The sequence below is a fragment of the Coturnix japonica genome, chromosome 2 (genome assembly GCF_054131305.1).
Source record: "Coturnix japonica strain WE chromosome 2, WE-NBRP24, whole genome shotgun sequence".
In the NCBI taxonomy this organism is placed as follows: Eukaryota; Metazoa; Chordata; class Aves; order Galliformes; family Phasianidae; genus Coturnix; species Coturnix japonica.
In genome coordinates, this window is record NC_140664.1 from 93,075,556 (window position 1) to 93,090,671 (window position 15,116).

Here is a 15,116-nt window from a genome sequence, read left to right on the forward strand (position 1 = left end):
TTTAAAGTACTGTAAATAAGGCAGGGAAACACGAAGCAATTAAAAACAATGTATATGAAAAAAACTTCTTTACCAGTCATATGCAAGGGTAATGGTAGCAAATACAAAGATCTTTTGACTAAGTTATCACTTGACTGATTAAATGCTTCTAACAAGAAAGCAAATACAAGCATATTCTGCACATGCTGTAGTTGAAAAAGGGACAAAACAAGCAGATGCTCAAGGCCAGTGAAGGCATTTTATGAAAGAATGTATTCCTCATATTATTATTTATCTGTAGGCTGCAGCAGATTGCACCAAATGACAGATGTTTAGAAAAAAAATTAATCTCTGTGTGGAGATATCTCCACCTCTTCACAAGCATTAGAACTGCCAGAGTGCAGATTTGTGTCAGTGCTGAGAACATATACGTGGGAAACAGAGCAGCAGACTGCATATAAATATCAGAAAGCTGGCTGCACCTTTGGATTCTTCATTCTCCTTCCAAAAGAGAATTCTACCAGTACCATAAAAAATGACAGCCCTAAAATTTGTGAGGGAGGTTCTCTGAGTACCACTGTTAGTGGGAAAGAGCATTTCATTTTGCGCTAGCAACGATGGACATGAACAATCTTCAGTGTTTCATCAGCTGTGTTCTGAGAACTTTTGGACATGACACACTCCAGCAGAGATCATAATGGGTGAGTAGTGCAATGATGTTTCTGTTTTGGAAAAAAAAAAAGTTTTAAAAAAGGAGAAACATTTTGAAATTTGTGTTCTAATTAAAATAAGGAAAAAAAAAAAAAAAGCAAACTCAATGCATGGGGAAAAGTCTTCCCATCGAGCAGTCTTGGCGGAATAGGTCTACTACATGAACAAGAGCTCGATTTTACTTAAAACAGTCTAGATGATCCTCTTTAGCAGACAAATGTGTCAACCTTGGCTCCAACAAACTTTCACTGTTCACAAGGCTTATAACAGCCTGGGGATAGAAAGTGCAGTGGGAAATTGCAGGGCTGAAGATTTCACTGGAGATCCCACGAGCAGTCCCATGGCTGAGATAGAGCTTATCATGATTGCAGTAGGTAAGAGCAGACTGCGCTGATGCTGAGACTTATGAGGGACAATAGCAATTAGCTATGAAACAGTTTGGTTACACCATTTTGTTTCCTGATTTTACTGTGGACTGTCTTGACTCCTGGCAGAAAGGTGTGCTGTGTACAGATAGTTTTCAATGCATTTTGTGACAGATGAGTTCCTGCCACCCACTCTGGTATCAAGGGGTGCATCAAAAGCCCTGGTAACCTCAGAGCTGAGTTCATAGTGTTCTGAACCAGCTGCTAAGAACTATTTCTAGTTTTAACTTCCAGTCCTTGATGCTGCATTTTCAGGATTCCAATGCCCACACTCTTACTGTCCCTCTATCTGCTCAGTCTCACCTCCAAAATACTTGACTCTCCCACATTAAGCCCAGTCCTCACAACTGCATGTAACTACTTAACAGCATGTATCTGAGTAAATTTCTGTTATTTCCTCTCTCTAAAAACATGAATCAGTTGGACAGAAGCATCTTCATCCTGTTAATCTCAGCATGGATCTGTTGTGAAAATCAATGTAATTTACCAAAGTTAGCTTGAGTACTTAGAACTTTCCACAGCAGAGGGCCCTGCAGTGCAGAAAGCATTCCATATATTTAACAGAAACTGAAAATGATTATTTGCACCTTCAGAATATTTCTATCAGGAACATTTGAGCAGGCCAAATCATGAGGATTTTCGTGGAGGTAACCTCAAAAGGTAACAGCCGAGGTGGATGTCTCTTTACACACATAGTTTTCCATCAGCACCTTACATTCCAATTTATAATTAAATTGCTGTTACTGTTTTAGATTACCTTTAAAGAGCCAAGTGCAAAGGTGAAGATTAATTTTCACTTACTACAGAATATGCAAACAAAAAGAAACGACTAAAATTCAACTGCAGATTGAAAGGGTTCTATAAATCTTAGCAGGTTCCCATTAAACAAAAATAAACTTACATGACAAGATGCTAACTCCTATTTTCTGAATAAAATAAAATAAAATAAAATAACCCTATATGCAGATTCTTCAGAGTTTACTGCATAGTTCAGTATTTGGGAAGCTTGTAAGGCAATGACTGAGTAGCAGTAAAGAATGATGGTGATGTACTTAAATAATTAGGCATTAGATTAGATGTTATGAAGAAATTCTTTACTGTAAGGGTGGTGGGACACTAGAACAATTGCCCAGAAAAGCTGTGGATGGAACATTGCTGGAAGTGTCCAAGGCCAGGCTGGACAGGGCTTTGAGCAGCCTGACAGTAGGTGTCCCTGCACATGGCAGAGAGGTTGGAATTAGATGATTTTAAAGGTGCCTTCCAACACAAATAATTCTACGATTCTATTATGCTGAATTAATTTCCTCAGCACACTGAGAAGGCACAGTATGGCAAAATTAGGAGGGGTCCTCAGCCTGTGCTGAAAATTGGGAAGCAAAATACTTCTCAGGCCCAGTGGCAGTTCCAGTCATGTCTGGAGTATCCTCTGAGAAAAAGGAGATTATGTTGTACTGAGGACAATGCTGCAAGATATTAGGTGCAAAAACAGTGGATCATCTGACATTGCATGTTCCAAAGTTCCCTGTCCTCCTCCTTTTGCTTGTGTTTCTTTTTTTTTTGTTGTTGCTACCTTCATCTCTCACTTTTTTACAGTAATATAAAATTCAATAAATAAACAAAGTAAGCACAGTCCTGCAAATAGTTCTAAAATATTTCTATTGTGAATGCTTGCTCTAAATCTGAAGCTTTCCTATAGGGAGAAGTATTTCAGTAAGTAACAAGACTTTATATTTTCATCTAACATTTTACTTATGTCAAGGAAAACTAACTTATTCACGATCTTTCCACAAACAGAATTTGACTGATTCCTAATGGTCCCCTACCATCAGATCAACTACCAAGAGATTTGTTAAGGTTCTCCTGAAGATGACTGATAGGCAGTTTATACCCGAGTATTTAACTCAAGTTTTCAAAAGCATTTCAGGAGTGATTAATCATAGCAGTTTAGTATCTATATATTTGATGAACACTGAAAAGTACGTGCCTCTAAATTTTGAGATAAAGCAATTGTATTGGTACCTTCTGGCAAAATTCTGGAATCCAGGGCAGCTGAATGATATTTGAAGACAAAAGAATCTTACCTTGCAGTAACATGTTCTTTCAGCTGCAGAATGCTGGCTGCATTTATCAGAAGGTATTGAGCTTCATTCACAAGAGAGAGCGAGATGCTTGTAGCACATGTCAGACCTACCAAAAATCAATCCTATATTATACAATGATGGATAATCAGGAAGACTATAATAGCAGTTTCATTTTTCCTTTGACTTCTTATTCTTTCTCATTAAAACATTTCTCTCGGGGCTCCAGCCACTAAGGAAAGATTCCAGAAATCCTCTCAAAACTGCAAATTGTAATGATACAATGCATTTAGTAACTGACACATAGCTGAGATTTTACCAGTTTTAAAATAATTTACAACTGCAATATATATGGGTTTTCAATGCTCTTTCAATTTGTTTGCTTTTATTAAAAAGAAAAAAAGTAGAAAAATACATTCTTTTTATAGATTTTTCATTACCATTTCTCAAAATGATCATTGGATTTCCAGATAAAATCATCGTAGTGATGATAAAAAAGGAAGATGGAGGTATTTGTACATTTTCACCAGATGAAAGCAAGAGAAGGGCAGAAAAAGCAGAGTACAGGTTAAACTTACCCATAGAAGCCTACTAAATCAATATTACATATTCCCCTTTTATCAAGGAAATTTTATACTTAGTGTGAAGTCAGTGACTCCATATTTACTAAGTGAGGTACCACACTATTTTTTTTTTAAGGTTGACAACAAACCTTTTGTATTTTTGTGTTGCATGTCATTTTTCCTGTCTGGGCTTTGTCTTATCAAGCGACACGGATAACCAAGAAATGCAGAGAACCAGCCAGCAGTTCTTTCTCCACAGTCATATGTTTTCACCCTATCATGAGAATGGAGAAGCTTTACAAAATCCGACTGCCAAAACATTAACTTGCAAAACTGAAGAGAGATGACAATGATGTTTATTCTACATAATTTCATTTCCCAATTTCCTCAGCGTTACTCTGTTAGTCTTAATATTCATGAGATCTAATTTAGTATTAAACCAGCAATTATTGCAGAATAAACTACTATATAATTGTAGTGCTCAAGACAATGACTTAGAGGTACAGTAACTGGTAGTCCATACTGAAGCATTACAGTGAAGTGTTATGAACAAGTTACTCTCAGGTATGTGCTTTTTTCTTCACTAGTAGAGACCAAGTAGTAGGTTTACTCAACCTAAAGGTGGTTCCTATTACTAGTAATCTTTCTAGTCAGTTATGCAAGGCTGGCCTTCTTTACCTGGATCTAAGCTCTACTAGAAGGGTTTTTAGGAATTTCTCATTTCAGGAAGTACACGGACCAGACCTATTTGCAGTTAACATCCTCAGCCTAGAGCCATCTTAATTTCAATCGTATAAAAATGGGGCATCTAGATTTAGCTAGTTGTCTGGGTTCCCCTCACAGAAAATAGAAAGCGATAAGTACTTTGCATCTATATCTGATTGCGGGATGGGATGACTCGTACTCCAGGGGTGTTTTTAACTGCATTTTGATTGATGTTTAACTGTTAAATAGCACGAATAGATGAGAGGAATGTAGATTCTCATGCAGGATTCTTGTAGTAAGGAAAGTGAAGTAGCAGTGGTCCTGTGCTCACCTTGCTATCCTACCCAGACAAAAAAAGCTGATCTGAATGGTTACCCTCTTCTTTGTGAAACAAGAAAACAGTTCCACATGGTAAAAGATGCTAAGCCCTAGGATCGAGAGAGGAATTGGCTTGGCTTTATGAAATGTTCTGTGTGTTCAATCAAGTTACACAGGTAGAAAGCCAGGAAAAGTGATATCAAGAGGTTTTATAATCCTGCAGGGATCAGATGCGCCTTCAGCTGTGCTGTTCTGAAATTTGACTGAGATGCAGCTGAGCATCTCTCTCCCTAGTCTGAGACTGGACAGATGCCCACCAGCTAATTTTAGTCAGTGATGTCCTAGAGATGAAATGAAAAACCAGTGCTGTGGCACTGTAGCTAGAACTGGGGACTAAAGGTGAATCTCCACATGATATCCATAACCTGAAGTGAGCCATTCTTACGTCCTCGCTGCTCACTGTGTTAGGGAGAAGGCAGCTAATGAGGAGACATGAATCTTTCATGATCACAGTACAGGTGAAACAAATTTCCCAAACAGTTTTTTTCCACCCAAACAGAGGTGCTAGGGGTATTCCATTTTTCTGGTGATCTAACTGCCTACCTGCCTGCTGGGACTTAATACTGCATAAATCAGGATGAAAATTTGGCCCTCTTTTATTTGCTTTCTCTTTTGAGTCACAGTGGCTGAGTTAGAGATGCACAGCATTCTGAATATTTCATCAAATGTCACCATGTGGTTTTTGTATTTCAAGACTCCAAGGTTTTCAAATTGCTTTCCGTTATTGCTTGACCATTCTCTGAGCAGGGACCATTGTCTTTTCAAAGTCCTTTTCAAAGTTCTTCTGTTGTAGTTCAAGTCTACTAATTTTCTGTTTGTGTTTATTTTTGTCAAGTATTACTTTACATCTGTTGGCATTACATTTCATTTGGCACATGTCAAACAATTTATAAAGTGGGGCCTCATCCTCAGATTTTACTTGCAGTCTGCCTTCAGTTCCTCACTCATCTCACTATTATGACATTCAGCTTCAGTGCCTTACAGCTGGTCCCTCTGGCTAGGTAATTTATAGAACAAGAAACAAGGACAGATGAAGTCTGAATATTGATCCCGAGGGATAGAATACTTATATTCATATTCACCCATAACAGCCTCAGTTCATCTTGTTTTCAACTATACCTTTGTCTTCTTCTATCATAAATATCCTTCCCTTGACTTTTTTGATATTGTGTCTGCGTTCCTGCTGTTTCAGCGGAGCACTAACCCTGAGCACTTAGGGTTTCCTGCAGCACCCATAACCTTAACACTGGCTTCTGCAAGTACTTTCATCTGCCTGCTGTTAGATATTGTACTAAAAAGCCCTGTCACTCCAGTCTGTGCAAAGCACTGTTTTGCTCCTATTTCTCAATTCTAGGCCCCGGAGTCTTCCCTGTTAAAACATGGGAACCTGGCATCAGTGTTGTTGCATCTCTGAGCATTTGGGGAGCCTCACTAATTTTGTCCACTCATTTGGCTTTATTTCCCACCTTGTTTATTTGCCTATCACACCCTTTGTCTTGCATCTCCCCTTTCCTCATTACTTCAACCTTTTCATCCTCCTCAGAACTCTAAGGTGTCTCCCACAAAAATTTCCTGCTTCATGCATTAAAATAGCAGTCACCGACATGAAAGACATACTGTAACAAATGGTTTGACAACAAAATATATAGACATGGAGAAAGAGACAACCTAGGCTATTTTACAGCAGCACCTGTAATAGATGGGCTAACCATGGGGAGGCTAGAGATGAGTCAACACTAAGGGAAGTGGGACAGATGGTTAAAACAAATGACTCTTGAGTGAATTCCACCACCTGAGGAAAATACACTTCTGAGGGAACAATCCTCTTTATCACCATCTGAATAGCTAGTGGAAAAGAAGGAGAACATAATTTCCTCAGTGGCTCCATACGGCAAGTGGCCAGGACTTCTGATGGTTTGTTCATGTTACCCTCATAAAAGCAAATATATGGTTAGAAAGAACCCACATACATTGGTTAAAAGACTAAAGAAATCTGTAAATTACTCTTTCTGTTGGAGTTACCAAAAGACAAATGTAGTAATAAATGCAAATGTGCTTCAGAAAGGCATTTGGAATACTGCCACTTACTCAGAAAAACTTTTGAGACTGAGATGTACTTACAAAATCTAATGGATAAATGCTTAATTCATTGACAGGAAATTAATTTATTCATAAAGTTATATTTCACTGAAGTGCTATGTCTTTTGATCTAGAGCTGAACATATTTCAAATACTCACCTGCAGTCCCCCCAGGCATGTTAAGGGGACGCTGATCAACACAGATGATCAAAACAAAATTAAAAAGGCTTGTACATAAAGAAAAGCTGTTTATAACTTCAGTGGGTTCTATCAAATTTGAATCAGTTCAGTGAGAAATAGGCAAAGTTGCCAGCATCATTACTATCAAATGAATGAGCTGAATTTCTAGAGTCCTGCCAAGGTTTCTGTTTGACACTTGGAAGCAAGTGGTGGCATCCTTCCCTTTTCTTATCCTTGGAAAATGCAAAACAAAGATCTCTCTTCCTCAAATTAGTGCCATGTCTCTTGTAACCTTCCCATTTAACTCCCTCTTCATTAATGTTATTACTTACTGTTTTCTACCAGACACGCTGTTCATGCCAAATTACTTATCTCAAACTGTCTTCTTTTGGCCCCCTAACCCATTGAACAGTTATTGCTTTCCATCATCTTCCCTCACTTTTATTAAAGGACTTTGCCCTTTAGTGTCTATCTGATAATGTTGTTTTACTGCAGTGATTTTTGGCTTGGATTCCTCTGTGCTCTGACTCACCTGTGTGAACAGACTTTACTCTCATAGATCACAGTCTCTTTTCCAATATTTTCTTCTATTGATACAGATATTGGATCCATGCCTAGATAGGTAGAGAGAAAACCCAATTAAAAAAAACGATTTACTCAGAATCATACAATAATGAAAATAATGCCTATGTTTGCACCTGTTCACAACCAGAGCAGACTCCCAAATTCTGTGCAACAAAAATCCTCTCTTCCTTTTTGCTAGAATTATGTTCTCTGCCTGCAGGTGGCTCCAAATGATAATGCAAAGAGTAGAGGCTGCAGATGACCTTGGTACCCAAGCCACATTAAGTAATACATCGCTTCAGCTCTGAGTAACTTCATTTTTTTTTTTTTTTTATGAATCTCAGGCAATATAATTGGCACAGAATTAATGCCTCAATCATGGCTTCTGAAAGCTGAAAGCATGGGTTTATCACTGTTTTGCTATCTAACAAATCAGGAGATGAGGTTAATCACTGCTGTGTTTTCTTTTGGAGCAGTGGGATGGAGCGAACGGAAAGATGGGTGCACAGAAAAGAAGACGTCAGCATAGGCTGTACATGGAAAGAAAAACAACATGTCATTAAACATCAGTAATTGGAGTAAAGATAAAATGTATAGATACCACAAATAGGCAACTATTCACATGTATCAATTTCTGAGTTTAAACAAGATGATGAATCTCTGGTAATGGTATATGTTATAATTTTTTTTCCCCATAGTTTATATATCTGGAATAGAAGGAGCGAAAGTGATGGAATAGCTGCTGTAGTTTACTAGAGGGAAAAAACGAAGCTGTACAGCCTTGCTATTTGTTAACTGAAAGCAATAATCCTATGTGATGAACAAAGTGTGCCTATGTGGCTGCAATGAATCCAACTCTTTCCTATTATACTGCAACACAAACCCACAAAGAATCTGATCTCCAGAACTCCAGTTTTATACCAGCACATCTTGAATTCACTCATTACTTCCTGCTTATACCTTTGTCCTATGAACAAGAATTAAGCTCTATTAGCTCACTGACGCGGTAAAATCTTTTTGTTGTTGATGTTGTTGTAAGGAGAGGAATGAAATGTAGTTCAGATTCACTACAGCCCAGCTAACAGTTCCAGTCCATGCAAGTTTTCAGTATGGAGAGACTCCTATTCTCTACTTAGCTGGAAACGTTGCTCCAGAAGCAAAAAGGAAAAATTACGTTCATTTAGGAAAATAAAACATGCTAGCAATACAAGGGCTGCTCTGATAGTACTGCCTCCTATTTTATGATGTTAGCCCATGACATCAAATGTGGATGTCGGTGGTATGGCAGTAGAGGTTGAATGCTCCCACCAGTATTCTGTTTCATTTTGTTGCTTTGCAACAGATAGCAGCAGAGGGGCACTCTGGCAAAATGGCTTCTGATATGGAAGAAGTGTGTATGAAGCAAAGGCGTGTCACTGAATTCCTCCATATTCAAAAAATGGCACCCACTGACATTCACTGACACTTACAAACAGTGGATGTGAGCACAGTGAGGTGGTGAGTACTACATTTCAGCAGTAGCAACAGCGACATGAAAGACAAGCCACATTTTGAAGGGCAATGCAACTTTTTACAAGTGTGCCATGATGGCTCTTGTTCATTACTAGCAAAAATGCATAGCTAATGGTGGTGACTGTGTTGAAAAAGAGTGTTTTGTAGCTGAGAATTTGCTCTTGCAAATGGTGTTATTGTGCTCTTTGTATCTGTTGCAGTTTCTGTGGGACTAATCAGGAGGCATTACTTCTGGAATGACCTGTGTGATGCACTGAAGTTGCCTGCAACAGCCTAAAAGAGAAGACGTTATTATCATCTTACAGACCAGAAGAAATGTTCTTGCACTACAAAGAGCTGTTTGGAAGTGGTGCTCAGGGATATGATTTAGCAGAGGGTTGTTAGAGTTAAGGTTCTGGTTAGGCTGCGGTTGGACTTGATGATCTTCAAGTTCTTTTCCAACCTGGGTAATTCTATGATTCTATACTTTGAAATAATTAAACATAAACATCATTCCTTCTGGAAAAGTTTGGTTCATGGAATTACAGAATCACAGAATACCTAAAGTTAGAAAGGACCTTACAGATCATCGAGCTCCAAGCCACCTCAAAGGACACTGTGTGTGTCTTTATGTGTTACTATCTTTTAAAATAAAATTCTAAACAAGGCATACTCACAACATATCTTAAAATAGAATCGCAGGGCTTTAAAAAACCCTGCTTTTATAAACTAACCAGTGAATCACGTTTTTATTGAACAAAACACATTTTACAGTGAGGTTTAGGTCAGTTAAACATTGTTAATTACAATTTTATTCTATCTTGAGGCAAAAAAAATAAAGCAGAATATTGCCAGTTACTAAATTGTAAAAGCTGTCATTCTCCATGGTCATTTGCTTGATAATAAGATCCACAGATGTGCTCACAGTATTAATATATAAAAAAATATTATTGTCTTTATAGCTCCTATTTTCAGCCAATGAGAAAAATTAGAGGTTTCTTATTTCAACAGACTGAAATATAAACTATTCATGTACATTCTTTCTGCAGTGTATGTGTATAATTCCTATTATTTTTATTGGCAGTAACACACAACCATTTGAAGGCAGAATAAACTCCATAAAGTGTAATTTGTTGTTCAGTTTTGCAAGCATTTTTCTATGCCAGTGTTTTAAAGGGCCTTCAATGCACTTAAAATTACTCCCTCCATGTGGTGGCAAACTAAGACACAACTTGCCAGAATAATGCTGATTGTTAGCTAACATGTAAAGAGAGAAATCAGCCTTTTACAGGAATGTATTCTCAAGTAAATTCTGTTTTTATTGGTCAGGACCCAGCCCAGTGCTGTCTGTGCCCTTGTGTGTTTGGTGAAGCAGGAGAAAAAGATTCTCCTTCATTCTTGTTCTAGTAATACGACTTCTGGAAATAAAGACACCTGCCCTGCGCTGCTGGGAGTTCCATCATTAACTGCTTCAGTGGAAGCAAATCCAACTCAAGATATAAAAAGTTATCTTTCTCGTTGGGAGATGATTTACAATAACATCCATTTTCTCAAACCGGGTCTTGTCAAGTGAGGTTTGTTGTACCCTTCATGTCAAAAAGAACCGGAAATGCCTGCTAACAACCACACAGACTATCAAACTAACTGTCAAAACCCAGAGATGCAGTCTCTCAATATTAAAAACTCCCTCCCTCTACCACAGTAAAGAACAGCCATGACAAGAGCAGCACAAGCAGTGACAGCACCAATACACCACTGGGTTGGTCAGGCAGTGGATCTGCCTGTCCATCCAGGGCTGACAGTCAGACAGCTCAGATGTGGGGGTTAAAGAAAGAATCTGAAGCAGTCTCAGCACAGGAAGGATTTGGCAAAAGGTATTAAAGTAGTTACTGTCACACTGAATCACACTGACAAATTTATTTTGTTGGACAGAGAGGATAGGGAATACTAAACCATATTGAAATAAAATAGCTATAAACAATTTTTTCCACTAATGAAATGCTCCAGAGGGAAAGGAATGAGTGTGCCTGTAAGGGAGGCAGAAAGCCCCTTGAGAGCTTGATTGGAATCCCTAAATAAAAACAAGATTGTGTTTGGGAACTGAAACACACAAAAAGTATTTAAAAAATAATAGTAAATAGCAGAAATACCCTAATGTGTATTTGACAAACCTGACATACAAAAGAAATTAACTGTCTTGACAGAGTGGACAACAAATGTACTGTACAGACAGGAAGGAGGCTGCAGTTACAGGACCACTCATATGGAGTCCTAATAAGGGGTTAAAAATCTGAATATAAGTTCCCTTTTTTTTCTCTAGCTGTGGAAAAGGAGAACACATATATTAGTAACAGTTAAGACATAAAGGATGAGAAAATGTTAGACACAAGGGAAATGATAAACACCATTCAGCCACACGCAAACTTGGCATTAATAATGACATCCATGGAATACAAACCTGTTCTACTGTTGAGTGCTAATAGCTCTGTTAGGAAAATAAATAATTCGTATCTGCAAGTAGCAAAGGGCTTTCCATAAAGCTTTCCATAATGTTTTCTCTCTTTTTTTGTATTTTTTTTTCCCTTCAGCAGATAATAAAGATGGTTTTGATGAGTCAAAAGAAGCCCAAACGTGCCTTCTAGTGTGAGTATTTAATTAAGCTTAGTACTATCTGGTTCTTATCTTAATTCATCTTAATTCCCACTGAAGTCTACCCCTCTAGTCCCATAGCTGCTGGCAGAAAAAGGAGAGCAAAACATGGGAAGGGCGTTGGCCAAGATGTTTGATGTTAGACTCATGTTCCTTTACATTCACAGTGGTAACAACCCCTTTAGGCTGGTGAACTCTCTTTCATGATGGGGAGGGACAGATTAGTCAATGGATTTCCACATTTATCAAATCACGTTTCCTTCCTGAAGCATTCACTTTACTATTGCACATATAGATCTGCTATCTGCTCTCTCCCTATCCCAACAATAAGCTAGGAAACTACCCAAGGCTATTCCAGCCTCAGCTTTACCTGCAGCTGATAGCAGAAGATATCTGTTTAGCTGGTATGCATACGTAGCAATCAGTATTTCTGTGCATGCACACAGGTGTCTCTCCATATAAGTTGAACATATATCACAAACAAATGGGGAAAAAGGATACTGTTCACTTACCTTCTGCCTGAATGACCATAATCCTTTGCTTCAGATCGATTGAGGGATTTATAAGACACAACTTTGGCTCTTGCTTCTGAGTTATGCACACTCCATTCTGATTTACAACCATCCAGTTACGGTCATACAGCAAACCCTGGTTTCCTACTGGCCATTCCATAACCTGGAAAAGCATCAGGAGGGGATGGAAAGATTTAGAAAATATTAGTTGCATTTACACATTTGTGCAGAAAATATAAGGAAAAGAAACCAATACTGAAACTCTTTGAAATCAGAAAAACTTTTGCAAGCTGACGTCAGACTTTATAACAGAAACTCTAAATCAAAGTTCAAGTTCTCACTGCAAGAAGTTGACAGAAGAGAATGGAGTTACTATAATTTGTTGCATATTATCACACCCTTTGATTTAACAGAGCTGAGAGAATACAGTAAATAATCAATGAAACACTCTGAAAAGTGCTTTCAATCTTATACTCAGACATTTCTAAGACCTCTTCCCCTTAACAACTTTAATTCACAAAGAATGGGGGTGTCGTGTGAGTTGAATGAACTAAGGAAAAAGAGAAGCAGAAAGCAAGGAAAGCATGAAATTTAGAACTCTGAATAAAATTCCACCTTTTTAATTTATTTTTTGTTTATTTTTTTATTTTTTTTTTTTAACTGGAGCTGTTTTCTGAGAAAATATTCACTGCTGAAGTTTAGCTATGAGCATAATAGTTTTCCAAATCCTTCTGCAACAAAACGTGATCTTCTCTGTGAGCTGTTCTTCCACTGCTTCTATAATGCTCTTTACTTCCAATAGCCTACATAGGCATATTGTCCTTGCTTTCATGTACATTTTTCTGGTGAAAAGAACATCTGTTACTGATGCTACACAGATGGTAATCTCAAAATGAAAAAAAGAGAGCAATTTTAGTAATGTCTTTGGGCAATATTAATAACTGCTTTCTCCTCCAGAATGCTAAAATATTAATACCATTATTTTAACATAAAGCTGGGCATTTAAACATATTGTTTCCACTGAGATATGCTTTCTAGTCACAGTTGAATATGGAGAAAAGCTAACTACAGATGAACTGTGCTGAATTCTTGTAGAGAAGATTAGCGCTTTACACATGAATTAACCAGCTTTAGCAAAAAATACAGAGAGATTCAGATGCCTTGAAGAAATCATGGCTTGAAGCACTGGTTATATTAATTAGAAATCACAATTTTGTTTAGCAGGTTTTCTATCCAAAACCCCACAGAAGCCATAACATCCTACTCATACAAACTTTTCTAGGTTTTGGAAGAGCTCACAGCAACAGACTACCACCAAGAGCATGACTAGAGAGAGTAGAGGGCAGGCACACAAGCTGTGCTGAAACAGGAAACTGAGAGCGCTGAAGCTGAACTAGCCTTCCACTAACAACCATATGAGCTACCAACTGTATGAAATACAGAACATACGTGGAAAAAAATAAAGGAATTTATTTTATCAACATGATTTATATTGTTCTTTGGCAGTTTTTGAAGTGAGTGCAGACAAAAAATGTCAGTCAAAAATGGAATCTTTAGGTCTGATGATGCCACCTGAAGCAGCATTGCCACAGCAACTGCTTTTTCCCTCAGAGGGTGGTGACGCACTGGAACAGGTTGCCCAAGGAGGTTGTGGATGCCCCATCCCTGGAGGCATTCAAGGCCAGGCTGGATGTGACTCTGGACAGCCTGGTTTGGTGGTTGGTAACTCTGCACAAAGCAGGGGGGTTGAAACCAGATGATCATTGTGGTCCTTTTCAACCCAGGCCATCCTATGATTCCATGATTCTATAAACTATATCAGCACCAAAAATACGTGAACCTTTGCTTTGTTTTTTTAGGAGAAGAATCACAGATCAAACACTACAGTATCAGCTGAAGTACAGCTTTTTATCCTTGCTGGAAATTATCCTTTCGAGATGCCTGTATTGTTTGGTTATCCTGTAATTAGATTACAAAATACATTTTGAACAGCTGGTGATCATCTGAGAGCTGCAAGAATTTCCTGCTAACAAATCTCCTTTCCAAAACAGAAGATCGCTTATCAGTAACGTATCCTGCCATGGATACACAGATCATCAAGGGATTTGCAAGATGTAATGGAGAGAATAAACTAAAAGGAAGAGCCCAAAAATGTGATTTCTAGCACTCAATTGTAACATTCAATTGTTTTGCTTCAACTTTGGGCCATCTCCAGGCCCCACTCTGAAATGCAGCACACAACTGAAGGTCTCCAGCCCATTTTTCCCATCCCTCTGGTTGCCCACTATCATAACAAAAATCATACACAAATGTCCCCAGCAGTAAGTCCCCTGCCTCTTAGGGATGTCCTGAGCAAACTGTCAAGTGCCCTACTTTCTCTCCACATTTCAACTTAGTGTATTGCATGTCTGCTCCAATAATCAAAGTAGCAACAACAAAATAACTGTGTACACTGCCTTGAACAGGGAGTCACAGATAATCATGAAATAGTCAGAGCTGATTTGCTGCTAATATTGATACAGGAGATGAGTGTGGAATTGCTATTCCCCCTAGTACTTTGGCTTTCAATCTGTGCAGACCCTCTTCCACCATTATTTGAAGGAGTCTGAAAGGATTGGTCAGTGATTGCATGCTACTTAATTAGAGCAGTTCAAGCAAAGGACATCATTTGAAGCACGATAACAGTGGTTCAATTTGTCTCCCATGAATTATGTCCCACATGTATGCCCAAAATCAGCTGATAAGACACAGGCTGCACAGAGATGTATATCCTGTAGGACAGGCAGCAGGAGACAGGGCAGG

General features: G+C 38.3%; 1 protein-coding gene and 1 long non-coding RNA gene across 9 annotated transcripts in view; one reads left to right on the forward strand and one right to left on the reverse strand.

Moving 5' to 3' along the window:
- The window catches only part of MOCOS (molybdenum cofactor sulfurase), a 203,749-nt gene that overhangs the window by 13,490 nt on the left and 175,143 nt on the right, over positions 1-15,116 (reverse strand). For 5 of the 8 annotated variants that reach the window (XM_085538097.1, XM_015854273.3, XM_015854272.3 and 2 more), the window contains 4 exons: positions 12,315-12,477; positions 7,631-7,712; positions 3,906-4,030; positions 3,197-3,302 (listed from right to left, as the gene is read on the reverse strand). In XM_085538097.1, coding sequence (XP_085394223.1) covers positions 3,197-3,302; positions 3,906-4,030; positions 7,631-7,712; positions 12,315-12,477 — 476 coding nt within the window. Of the gene's footprint in view, positions 1-582; positions 702-3,196; positions 3,457-3,905; positions 4,031-7,630; positions 7,713-12,314; positions 12,478-15,116 lie in introns of those variants that run through there. The other 3 variants (XR_014942898.1, XR_014942899.1, XM_085538095.1) reach the window with 2 other exon arrangements.
- On the forward strand, positions 545-13,788 carry LOC107309450 (uncharacterized). The gene is made up of 3 exons (XR_001553183.3): positions 545-680; positions 9,375-11,796; positions 13,597-13,788. It is a non-coding gene; the product is annotated as an uncharacterized LOC107309450 (long non-coding RNA).